Genomic DNA, 13217 nt, shown 5'->3' on the forward strand with positions numbered 1-13217 from the left:
ATTCTTAAATTAAGATGCATTTTCTTGCTGAGCAAAACAACCCAAGAAAATAAGTCAAAACCAAAAATATCAAATTTAAGTGATTTTGTGCATAAAACAAGCAAAAAATCTGCCAATGGGGTAAGCAAAAAATCTTGAACATTTTTCTTAAACACTAAATTCAAGAAAATTCAATTTGTTTTATGCACACATTTTTAGATATTTTACTGAAAACAAAACAAAAATACTAAGATTTTTTTTTCTTGAAAATAAGTTTTTGCAGTGTAAAACTAGACTTATTTTCTTGGGTCATTTTGCTTTGTACTGAAAACAAGACAAAAATACTAATACTATTTTTTGTCGTGTAGGCCGATATATCGATGCATCCCTAATTTCAACTAAAAACCAATCTTTTAAGATAAAATGTTTGTGTCTAGTGAGATCTTATAAGATTGCTCCACTTTAATAAAAATCCTGATAATTTCCTCACCCCCATGTCATCCAAGATATTTATGTCTTTCTTTGTTCAGTCAAGAAAAAGTAATTTTTTTTGAGGAAAACATTGCAGGATTTTTCTCCATATAGTGGACTTTATTGAACCCCAAAAGTTTACAGTTTCAATGTAGCTTCAAACAACTTGCACTAGCCTCGTGAAGCGCCAATGCGACCTTACGTATTACGTAATCACGTGGAACATACGTGAAACCATTTTAAACAATAAACAGACACAAAGACATTAATTAATATCATTACACATACAATAATGTCTGAACGCTCCTCTTTTCATACTTGTAAACACTGAAGCGATAGTTTCACATCCGTCACACGGCTAGTTCAAGACAAGAAGTTAAAAGTGCATATTTTGTATTTTTTTGAAAATGCCAATTGTTTGGCTAGATAAGACCCTTATGTCTCTGTTGGGATCATTTAGAGAAGCTGCATTGAAACTGTAAAGTGTTGAGGTCCACTAAAGTCCACTATATGGAGAAAAATCCTGGAATGTTTTCCTCAAAAAACTGAATTTCTTCTCGACTGAACAAAGAAAGACAGAAACATCTTGGATGACATGGGGGTGAGTGAAATATCTGGATTTTTTTATACAAAAGTGGAGTAATCCTTTAATACATCAGGATTTAAATAAAACAAACATTTATTACATTTTCAGGGATGTTATGATTGTTTCATGAAGATACACACACAGTCTCGTCCCCATGAACCTATAGTATGTATAAGTTAAAGACATTACCCTGACAGTTTCGTCCATCTCCAGAAAATCCAGGCCGACAGGAGCAGCTGTATGTTGATCCACCGGTGTAAGAGCATCGAGCACGATCTGGTCCGTCACAGTCATGTGTTCCTCTCCGACAGTGATCGACGGGCCGGTTCAGTTCTCCAGAACAGACAGGAGCATCAGTACGGTCTTATAAATACACACGCACACACACAATCGCATCAGTGCTCTTACCAACACATGTCCGTCCATCAGCGGCAAACTGAAAACCATCCAGACATTCACAACGGAAAGATCCAGGTTGGTTGATACATGTTGTGTAAGCTCCACAAACCTCAGGGGTTTCTGAACACTCATCAATATCTGAGAGAGAGAGAGAACAAAATTTATTTATATATAACATATTATGACACGAAAACAGATGTTTCAGAGTAAACAGCATTCCCATTTTAAGCCAGATGTTAAATTCCATGACTTTTTCCTGATATTCACTGACTAAGACGCTGATGGGAGCACTTCTGCTTCCATCGTCCCCAAGTCAATTTTTATGGGGTTTTGCTTAAACTCAAGATCTTGGGTTAACACAAGCCCAATGTATTTCCATCTTTTATTCTATGACATAAAACACACCATTAATAGCCCATTCGTGACATTTTACAGCTTTAAAATGTCTTCATATGGGTGGTTACTAACAAGTTGGAACTACAGACATTGTTGGAGACTTTAAACGTCATCACGCATGAAGATCTCAAAAACAACGCAACAGTCGGAGCCGATGGTGTAGTGGGTAGCGCTCCGACATGTGGTGCTTTCGAACTTTCGGCGACCTGATTCCGGGCTCGTGGTCATTTCCCAATCCTATACCCCTCTCTCCTCCCTGTACTTTCCTGTCCTCTCCTAACCGCACTGTTTCATAAAGGCAAAAACTCGCCAAAAAATATTAAAAAAATAAATAAAAAAAAACAACACAACATAAGTAAATGAATTTAGTCTTCAAAATTCATAAATTGTGTGAAGATTGTCTTGGAAAAAACATTTAAGCATCATAAACTTTGGTTAAACATAGAGTTTATTTTTTGCAAGTCTATAAGAAAAATGAATGGGCATTTTGGGTGAGCGAAAAAGCACTCTTAAAAATTAATGTCATATTGAAAAAATGTCCTCTTATAAGGGCCAAACTTAAATCACGATTAATCGCACTCAAAATAAAAATGTGATTTTTTTTTGTATAATATATGTGTGTGTACTGTGTGTAATTATTATGTATATTTAACCACATACACATAATTTCAGAAATTTTTTATTTACCGGTATATATTTTTATTTATTTATATTTCATATGGAATACATATACATATGTAAATGTTTTTTAAATACATGCATGAATTTATATATACATAATAATTACACACAGCACACACTTGTATATTATGCTAAAAAGCACTTTTATTTTGTATGCGATTAATTGCGATTAATCTATGCTCAGCACTAGCTGATATTAACCATACAAACTAAAAGAACTAAACAAAATTTCCGCCTGTCAATTAAAATTTTTCGTTTATTTTTTCGACATGTTCAAGATCGAATAAGCCATAATGAAAGAATATAACATTCAATCTTATGTTTTTAACGCCTTACTTTCATGGACAACTTGGCTTCTTTTGTCTTTTTCCGGCTGACTGGCCAATAGCAAACTAACAAATTAAAAAAAAAAAACAATGTTGCTCGAAGGTCACTCGATGTTTAGGACACAGTGCGTCTGCAGCGCATCTCAGTTTGAAATAAATCATAATTCAATTCAATTCAATTCAGTGCTTGCTGGGACTTGTTGCCCTACACACAGCATGAAACAACTCAATGAAAAAATGTTATAGAAAAATTACAATTTGATAAATGGAAACTAAAATTCCATCATATTCTATGACTTGGACGGAATTTTTTTCCTGACTTTCAATGTCTGGAATAGTCCTTTTAAATTCCATGAAATTCCAGGAATTCCCTGATCCGTAGGAACCCTGAGTAAATAATTCAGGTTTGTGAAAACATTCCTGATGAAAAAATACAGTACAGTACAGGAACATGAAGAATTAGATGGTAAAAAAGTGGGTAAGTTTAACCTCATTAAAGACCACCATCTTATCAAAGAGATCAAAATAATTGCCAACAAAATCATGCTGAATGTCCTGGAGGCATCTTATTACATCTTAAATTCTTTACAGAGAGGCTGAATCCCAGGAGTTTAAAGTTTATATATACAGTCCTGATCTCTATCGGTGCATGTTTGGACTGAAACCAGCGGGTGCTTTGATGTCCAGAATGAAATTACAATGAAATCCCTACAGTACAGCGAGAGAACAAGCAGACTGAGATGAATCCACAGGGTCCACAAAACCTCCCCGACTAACTCGATCCAGATGTGTTTCTTATTATCAACACTAACTATCAACATAAATATTGAAGATTAGAGATAATAAGCAGTAAATGACCGCGTCTGCGTTACCGTAACATATGCGTCCGTCACCATTGAAACCAGCAGCACACTCGCAGGTGAAATCTTTCTCTTGACCTGGACGACAGACGGCGTTGGTATCGCATCCATGTCTGCCTGTGAAACAGGGATTCTGTTCTGGAGTTCCACCTGAAATAACACAGAAAATAAGCTGACTCAAACAGACTTTATACAATGTTTTTAACCAAAAACTGGAATGTTTTTATGCATTTTAGCTGTTCGTTTACACAATAAGGTTCTTGAAAATGTAAACTTTAGAAAATGGGTTTCAAAGTGCAAGTTTTTTAAAATAATGCTGTTTTGTTTAAATCATAACCACAAATGTGTAAAACGTGTAAAAACGGTAAAAACAGTGACATCACGCAAATCCCCTTTACGAAATTAACCGTGGTTTTACTCCAGTTAAAACCAAAACCATGATTACCACAAAATAACCAGGGTTTTGACCACCGTTGTTTTCTAAAACCATATTTAGACCATGGTTAGTGTAGTAAAACCATGGTTTTGCTAATAGTAATTAATACACCAAGAAATCATGGTTTACTACACTTTTACCACAAACAAACATGGTTAATTTTCGTAAGGGATGCGTATTACATGTTCAGTCTACAAGCATGTGTGAGTACTTGACAAACAAAACAACAACGACCTACAGGACTGTTCAAGATACTGAGTTTATTAACACTTCTCACAAAAAATCTATTGCTTTTTTATTTATTACTCCCAAAAATTGTGCCGCTTTATAGTCCAGAGTCACTTATAGTAATAAATCTAACTTTGATGCTTGATGCTTTCGCCGTCTTGATTGTTTGTATTTATCGCTCTGTAGAAGAATGCGTATGTGCGCAGGTGTGTAGTGTTTATTTACAAAGTAACATCGCCATCTACTGGCCTGGCACACATAATACCACATTTTTATTTGGTGGGTTTCAGTATTTGTGTGTGTATGTAAATATCTCCAAAACGCAAAACTTTTCAGTTTGTTACTACATTGTTGTCGTGTAAACATAGCATGAGTGTTATTGACATATTTAAAGCCAAAAATGATATTAAACCCACGATTTACTCACCCCCAAGCTGTCCGAGATGCATATGTCCATCATTTTTCAGACGACCACATTTTCAGTTATTTTAGAAAATGTTTTAGATCTTTCAGCCAATCAAATGCGAAGCCACGGGGTCCACGTCCCTCAAGTCCAAAAAATGTGCATCCATCCTTCACAAAACAAATCCAAACGGCTCCACGATGACAAACAAAGTCCCTCCGAGGGCAATCCGTGCGGTGCTCGTTGTAGAAATATCCAAATTTAAAACTTTATAAACGAAAATAACTAGCTTCCGATAACGCCGCCATCTTAAACTCCTCTGTATTCAGGAGAGCGTATCAGTGTAGTGTACGCACTTTTCTTAGTGACGTATGACAAATTCGGAGGGCGGGGGCACAGAGCAGCAGCAGAGAAACCTCCGTAAACTGCGTACGCTCTCATCTTGAATGTGGACGCGACTCAGTTTGCGGCATTACCAGAAGCTAGTTTTAAATTTGGATATTCCTAAAACAACACCACGCGGATTACCCTCAGAAGGCCTTTGTTTATCATCGTGGAGCCATTTGGATTTCTTTTGTGAAGGATTGATGCACATTTTTTGGACTTGACGGATGTGGACCCCGTAACTTTACATTTGATTAACTGAAAGATCTAAAAATTTTCTAAAATAACTGAAAATGTCATGTTTGTCTGAAAAATTATCCCTTTAATGTGCTAATATTCAGCAGTGTTAGGACTTCAGACAGATGAAATACGAGTATTCCCGATGAGGAGAGGAGGAGGTTATAATATTTCTCTATATGTTACGGAAAACTGACGTTTACTCACTGTGAACGGAGCCGATTTTGTTGCTCATGGCGTAACGAATCAGTTGGTTTCCCGCGTCGTACATGACAAAGATTTGATCGACACTGAGTTGTTGGCTAGGCGGTACAGAGAGCGCCTCATGCGGGCAGCTCTTGAATGTGATGCTCTGTTTCCACATGTAGCTCCGCATCTGTACGCTCCCATCAGGCATGTTAACAGTGTAATCCCGTCGTGAAGATGAGGTTATATCTGAAGATCAAAGACAGGACACAGTGTGTTAAATACAGATAAATGGTCACCAGTAAATTTGTTTTACAAGCATGCAAACAAAACACAATAATGCATGAAATTCATCTTGGGTGGCTAAAAGTGTTGCTATTAACATGCTTGTTTCAGGATATAGATTCTAATGTTTGCATTAATTTAAGGACAATTTTCCACTTTTTTCACTCAACTTTATTCACTTTTATCTATTGAAGAGTCTTTTGGCATTATTCGCTGTGTTTCCATTACCCTTTAAATTGCGCAAATTGACATTACAAATTGAAAATAGGCCAATAGAAGAAATACGACAATTTCACAAAAACTCCAATATATAGCAAAAATGTTTTTACGCTCGCATGAGGTAGTTTTTCAGGCAATTTGGAAAAGGTGTATTTCACGGCAATGGAAACAGTTATACACATTTCTAGGTCACTTGAACAAAGTCACATATCATTATTTGAAGATGAAGCGGTATTAACTTAAATCTCCCAGAAACACCATAATACGTGTCTTATCCAAGTAAAAGAGGCTTTCCTTGCCAGCAAAGTTTGAATAAAACTCCTACATCTCTTTTCATTTAAAATAATGTACTATTACCTCCAACAAACACCTATATGTTGTGCTCCTAAATATTTTGGGCTTTCCTTGGCATAAATGTTTAGATAATACTCTTACGTGTCCTTCAGTTAAAAATAATGCATAGTGCAATGAATGTGATATTAGTAAACCTACCAACATCAGTCGACGTGATGTTTGGAATGACTTATCACGAGATGAAAAACTATGTTTCAGTCGCATATCATCGATTAATGGAAACGGTGTCATTTTGAAATAGTTTTTTGTCGACATTTGGAAAATAACGCAATGGAAATGCAGCTACTGATATTGACTCGCTTCTACCAACATTACAAATCGGGTAAGATTATTTAAGATATTTGTTTGGCCATTCATGTGAATGTTACAGTAAAAAAAACATTAGAAAATTATAAATAAATAAAATAATAAATAAAATTAAATTTGTGGAGTAACTGCGCTTATTTTATCAAACCATTATTATAAGAGACTTATAGCTGCTTGAATACTGATAGATCTCAGTGTAGGGTTCGATCTGGACCGTTGCTCCTTGAGGAACCTCCGGGATCCTGCCGTCAAGCTCTGTGTTGATCACCAGGTGATCGTGTTCATTGATGCCTTTGAACTCCTGTCTGATGGTCAGCTTCTCATTTCCGGGTTGAAAGGTCACCTCAGCCTGGCGGTTGAACACCCCTCCTGTGAATATAGGAACAATGAGAGCGAGAAAGAATCCCGAAACCTCAGAACTCGACCCGAGCATGTGTTTCCACTTCAGAGCATACGGCAAAAACATATATTTTCAAATTAAATTTTAAATATTTTCAAATATAAAAAAGGGCCAATAAATATATTCATATTTTTATATTATTTTATTTATATTAATATATTTATTTGAAATATTGAATTATTGAAATACATTTGTAAATATATGTTAATGAAGGTTAAAACTAAATATATTTTCTAATTCAAAAATATGTTTAATTAAGCTTTACTTTCTACAAAATGTATTTAGCTTATATTTAAAACATTGTTTTTTTTTGCCGTATGGGTTACACCAACAACTCCAAAAAAGCAGAAAGAGGAAGACTATGATAAACTTCAAATGACTTCGAGGCACGAGAGGTATTTGAAACTCTCTGATTTTGATATTTCTACAAAGAGACTCATAACTGATGTTAGGAGTGAGATATTAAGTTATTTACACAAAAACAATACTAGTAATAATGTTGCTAAATCATTTTTGTGTAATACGATTAATAAAGGGGGTAACACTTTATTATAATGTTCATGAATTAACATTAGTTAACTACATTAGTTAACATGAACTAATGATGAACTGCACTTGTGCAGCATTTATTAATCTTTATTAATGTTAATTTCAACAATTACTAATACTTTATTAAAATTTGGTTAACGTTAGTTAATGCACCGTGAACTAACATGAACAAACAATGAACAGCTTTATTTCTATTAACTAACATTAACAAAGATGAATAAATACTGTAACAAATGTATTGCTCATGATTTGTTCATGTTAGTTAATACATTAACTAATGTTAAATCATGAGCATTATAATAAAGTGTTACCATAAAGGGCTTTCTGATAAAGTGTTCAGACTGAAGTCTAGTGATGCATCTAACTAAGTTAAACATCAATCACTTTTATTGTAAAAACTAGATAAACAACCTGATTGATAAAGTAACTGACTGTGTCACTTATGAACCTGCAAATAAACAGAATAAAAGAAGATGTTCAAGAAGTGAAAGAGTCGTACCAATAATGCTAAATCCGTTCTGATAGTTGGGTTGCTCCAGAGCAAACGCCCAGCCGATGGTACCACCGAGAGAAGGAAGCGGTTGAAGAGACGGACCGATGCTGCCTGGAACGCTGCTGATAGCGATGTATGCCCGACCGTCATTGGTCACCACATATGAATGAAGGTCATTATTGGAGAACTCTACTGGAGATGGAGAATTCCCAACATAGACTCTTCCGTTGACCTTCCCGTTCATTCTCTGAGGTTTGCCTGGAGATAAAAAAATTATATTATTACCAACTTTCGGTTTCTGTTATGATGTCATGCCACTGTTACTTTCAAAATAGTCATGATTTTATTGTCGGTTGGTTGTTTGTACCTTCAGCAACACATTCTTTGCCATTGCCATAATAACCCGGTTGACAGTGACAGCAGTAACCGTTGGAGTAATCTTTGCAGTCTGCAAACACTGAACACTTGTGTGCGTTGCTGGAGCACGTCTCAACGTTATACTCAAACACTGCATCATATATGAAAAAAACAATTAACATTAGTCGTATTTTACATTTGACAGACAGAATTCAATCAATTAGAATACATTGAAAGGTATTAAAGGGGACATTTTTACAAGACTTTTTTAGATGTTAAATAAATCTTTGGTGTCCCCAGAGTACATATGTGAAGTTTTAGCTCAAAATACCCCACAGATAATTTATTATAACATCTTAAAATTGACACTTTCTCAAGATCCTCTTCTGACATCACAAGGGGGACCAAATTTCAATGAGCTACTTTTTCACATGCTTGCAGAGAATGGTTTACCAAAATTAAGTTACTGGGTTGATCTTTTTCACATTTTCTAGGTTGATAGAAGCACTGGAGATTCATTTATAGCACTTAAATATGAAAAAAGTCAGATTTTCAAGATATGTCCCTTTTAAAATAAATGTTTTACGACTATCTTACCACTGACACCCACATCTTCATCTATGACCACAATCTGAGGGTTTGGTGGTGGCAGTGCTGGTCGACGTGGTTGTGGATAATGAGACTTAGATTGATCTTCAGCTATTAAAACCTGCTGTTCTGTTACGGGTCTTGTATCTGGGACCTGCTCAATGGTCTGAACCTCTTCATAAAATATAAATGGAGTAAAGGTTTTAGGGGCTGGTGTAACTGTTACAGGGATCGGGGTATCCGTCTCAGGGGTCGGTGTTTCCATCTCAGGGGTCGGTGTATCCGTCTCAGGGAACCACATATCCGTCTCAGGGGTCAGCGTATCCGCCTCAGGGGTCGGCGTATCCGTCTCAGGGAACCACATATCTGTCTCAGGGGTCAGCGTATCCATCTCAGGAGTCTGCGTATCCGCCTCAGGGGTCGGGGTATCCGTCTCAGGGGTCGGGGTATCCGTCTCAGGGGTCGGGGTATCCGTCTCAGGGGTCGAGGTATCCGTCTCAGGGGTTGGCATATCCGTCTCAAGGATTGGCGTATGCGTCTCAGGGGTTGGTGTATCCGTCTCAGGGAACGGCGTGTCCGTCTCAGGGGTCGGCGTATCCGTCTCAAGGATTGGCGTATCCGTCTCAGGGGTTGGCGTGTCCGTCTCAGGGAGCGGAGTGTCCGTCTCAGGGAACGGAGTGTCCGTCTCAGGGGTCAGCGTATCTGTCTCAGGGATCGGCGTATCCGTCTCAGGGATCAGCTTATCCGGCTCAGGGGTTGGCGTATCCGTCTCAGGGGTCAGCGTATCCGACTCAAGAAACGGTGTATCCGTCTCAGGGATTGGCGTATCCGTCTCAGGGGTCAGCGTATCCGACTCAAGAAACGGTGTATCCGTCTCAGGGATTGGCGTATCTGTCTCAGGAGTTGTCTCTGCTACCTTTCCAGGCGTGATGGAGGTAAATAATGGAGATGTGCCAATCTCATAGACCCAAATTCCTCGTGTTCCTGAGTTAGTATTTCTAAAGGTTTGGAGAAATGAGGAAACGCATATTTAATAAACACACTGAGGAAATAAAGAAACTTTCTGAAGCTCTGAATGAAGGGTGAGCAGCAAGAAAACAATGATAAATGAAATAAACAAATTGCAAATAAACACAAAACTGTGCGTTAATGGCTTCCAATTTGTTTTATTGTTGCGATTACCGGTAAAAGCTGTGAGTCTGACTCAACTCTTCCCCACATTATGCAGGTAATATTTTCACATTTTACTGTGTTACTATGAACAATTTTTGTACAAATATTATGTTAACTGACGTGATATTTGGGTCCTTTAAGCCCATTTGAGAAGTACTGTTGTGTACTGTTCGGGGGAACCTGTTAACTGGAGAACTTTAATGAAAGACAGATGAATAAAGAGGTTTTAAGCACTTACTGTGTGAGAGCTTTGACTGACTCTTCACTGCCATCTGTGATCTCATAATATGAACCCTGACGGCTAGAAAAGCCAAACCAGCCCGGGATTAAACCTTCACTAAACCCCACTCGAACGGGCTGATCTTCACCATCCACACGTGTAGAAACAAACCGCAAACCATCTTCTGGGTACAGCAAGATGGCGTAAGACGCTGACTCTGTGTTTGCCACAACAAGCTGAAATGTATTTCTCTGAAAGAGATGTGTGATGAATTAAAGATTTACTGTTTCAGTAGAGAAAAATGAATGATGAAGACCAGAATCATGAACGTACCACATTATGTAACTCATCTCCTCTGCCTGTTTGACTGTGAGCTGACACATTTTCCCAGGTGACGATGAGGACGTATGAGGGTTCATTCCATTCATCATCATCAGGAAACGCTTCAGCAATATGATTACTAGCTCTGTCAAGGACATCCGGGCTGTTGTCTTCCCGAAAATAAACTTTCCCAAACTCATCGCTAGTGTCAAGATCCCCCAGGAACGTTGCGATCATCTTGAATCGGGGATGCGCGTTCTTCAGGTACTCTGATTCATCTGTGGGTTTGTCCAGTGATATAAAGCCATTGGTACTGACCTGTAGAGGACACAAAACACATCATCTAAATAAATGAACTAAGGTATGACATGTTCATGAACTGATAATGAGAAACACTGATTGTGAACAGACTCATAAAACCAAACAGTATGATGCCTCTCTGTGATCTTACTGTAGTAATAATTATGTTTTTTACTGTGACGCTTTACAGCTTTGGCCGGTATGTTTGTGCATGTTAAAGTGAATTTATGGCAACTGTTTTTAACTTCATTAAAGACAACACATGCAGGAGAAAAGTCTCCATTCTTACAGTATCTTAAATTGCAGTTGAATTCAGCACACTTAACAAGGGAATATATGTGAATTAACAGGAATTTATGGGAATTAACGGGAATTAATGACAATTAACAGGAATATATGGGAATTAAAGGAATAGTCTACTCATTTTCAATATTAAAATATGTTATTACCTTAACTAAGAATTGTTGATACATCCCTCTATCATCTGTGTGCGTGCACGTAAGCGCTGGAGCGCGCTGCGACGCTTTGATAGCATTTAGCTTAGCCCCATTCATTCAATGCTACCATTTAGAGATAAAGTTAGAAGTGACCAAACACATCAACGTTTTTCCTATTTAAGACGAGTAGTTATACGAGCAAGTTTGGTGGTACAAAATAAAACGTAACGCTTTTCTAAGCGGATTTAAAAGAGGAGCTATATTTTATGGCGTAATAGCACTTTTGTGAGTACTTGGACTCGGTGCAGTAACACCCTCCCTCTCCCATTATGAGAGTGAGAAGGGGAGCGGACTTTTCAGGCGAGTCGGAGTGCTCCCAAGGGTGCTGTTGCGCCATACAGTATAGTTCCTCTTTTGGGTCCGCTTAGAAAAGCGCTACGTTTTATTTTGTACCACCAAACTTGCTCGCACAACCACTCGTCCTAAACAGGAAAAACGCCGATGTGTTTGGTCACTTCCAACCCTATCTCTAAATGGTACCACCGAATGAATGGGGCCAAGCTAAACGCCATCGAAGCGTCACAGCGCGCTCCAGCGCCCACGCGCACGCACACAGACGACAGAGGGATGCATCAACAATTCTTAGTTAAGGTAATAACATAGTTTGATATTGAGGATGAGTAGACTATTCCTTTAACGGGAATATATAGGAATTATCGGGAATATATGGGAATTAATGGAAATAAACTTGGAATTTTAACAAATTGCAGAGGGAATATATGGGATGAGCACAAGAATTATGCTTCTTTGTGTAATAAAAAGTTAAAAAGAACAGATTTATTAAAACAAAGAACATTTTATTTAAAATAAAAATCTTTTGTAACAATTAACACATTACCATTCAAATGTTTGCTGTAATTTTTTTAAATTTGTATTACCTTGCATGCATGTCTGCTTATGACCAAACGAAATGTTTATTTATGTTTGTATATGATATAGTTTATAAAAATGTCCCTAAATTTCCAAATAATTCCCATAAATTCCTGTTAAGTTGCCAATTTGGAATTTGCAACCCTACACTGTACAATACATAGTGATGAGGCCTGAATGACGTTCCTCACTACAAAGTGAAGAACACAAAAACAAAAACCCTGTAATCAGTGTTTAACATGTGACTTGACATTTATGAACCTGTACATGTGAGCTGAGATGTACAGCAACTGGATTAAACAGATAATGCCTGACAAACTATTGTGGCTTTGGTAGATAAACTGCAAAGCAAACCCTGTGCTTTTAGTCAACCATCTCATCTGTCTTCTCAAAACAGGAAGACCAGAAGAGATCAAAGCTGATGGATTGATCCTCAAACAGCAGGAACTCTATAGGATCCTGAAGCGAGATGGCAGTCACTGAAATCAACATCAGGACAAACAGGGGCAGGACTCACTTTCATGGCTCATTTATAGTCGTGTGAAGTGAGCTGATGAAAGACAGAGTAGATGTGTCCAGAGGTTAAACTAATTTACACACACAAACTCACACTACACAACACATACTCTTCAATGTTAGCTGAGGCAAACACATAGGAAGAGTTTGCGATTTAAACACACTGTAAAATATGACTTTCTTACTTAGTATTTTTG

At 37.4% G+C, this 13217-nt stretch overlaps 1 protein-coding gene across 1 annotated transcript in view; it reads right to left on the reverse strand.

Annotated features, from left to right (window-relative positions):
* Positions 1-13217, reverse strand: part of LOC129427506 (nidogen-1) — a 28122-nt gene that overhangs the window by 8371 nt on the left and 6534 nt on the right. Inside the window, exons 2-11 of the mRNA XM_073876408.1 lie at positions 10850-11155; positions 10535-10767; positions 9133-10121; positions 8546-8686; positions 8185-8436; positions 6902-7105; positions 5594-5818; positions 3711-3848; positions 1445-1573; positions 1226-1369 (exon numbers count right to left, since the gene is read on the reverse strand). Coding sequence (XP_073732509.1) covers positions 1226-1369; positions 1445-1573; positions 3711-3848; positions 5594-5818; positions 6902-7105; positions 8185-8436; positions 8546-8686; positions 9133-10121; positions 10535-10767; positions 10850-11155 — 2761 coding nt within the window. The remainder of the gene's footprint in view (positions 1-1225; positions 1370-1444; positions 1574-3710; positions 3849-5593; positions 5819-6901; positions 7106-8184; positions 8437-8545; positions 8687-9132; positions 10122-10534; positions 10768-10849; positions 11156-13217) is intronic.

Source organism: Misgurnus anguillicaudatus, chromosome 14, assembly GCF_027580225.2.
Source record: "Misgurnus anguillicaudatus chromosome 14, ASM2758022v2, whole genome shotgun sequence".
In the NCBI taxonomy this organism is placed as follows: domain Eukaryota; kingdom Metazoa; phylum Chordata; class Actinopteri; order Cypriniformes; family Cobitidae; genus Misgurnus; species Misgurnus anguillicaudatus.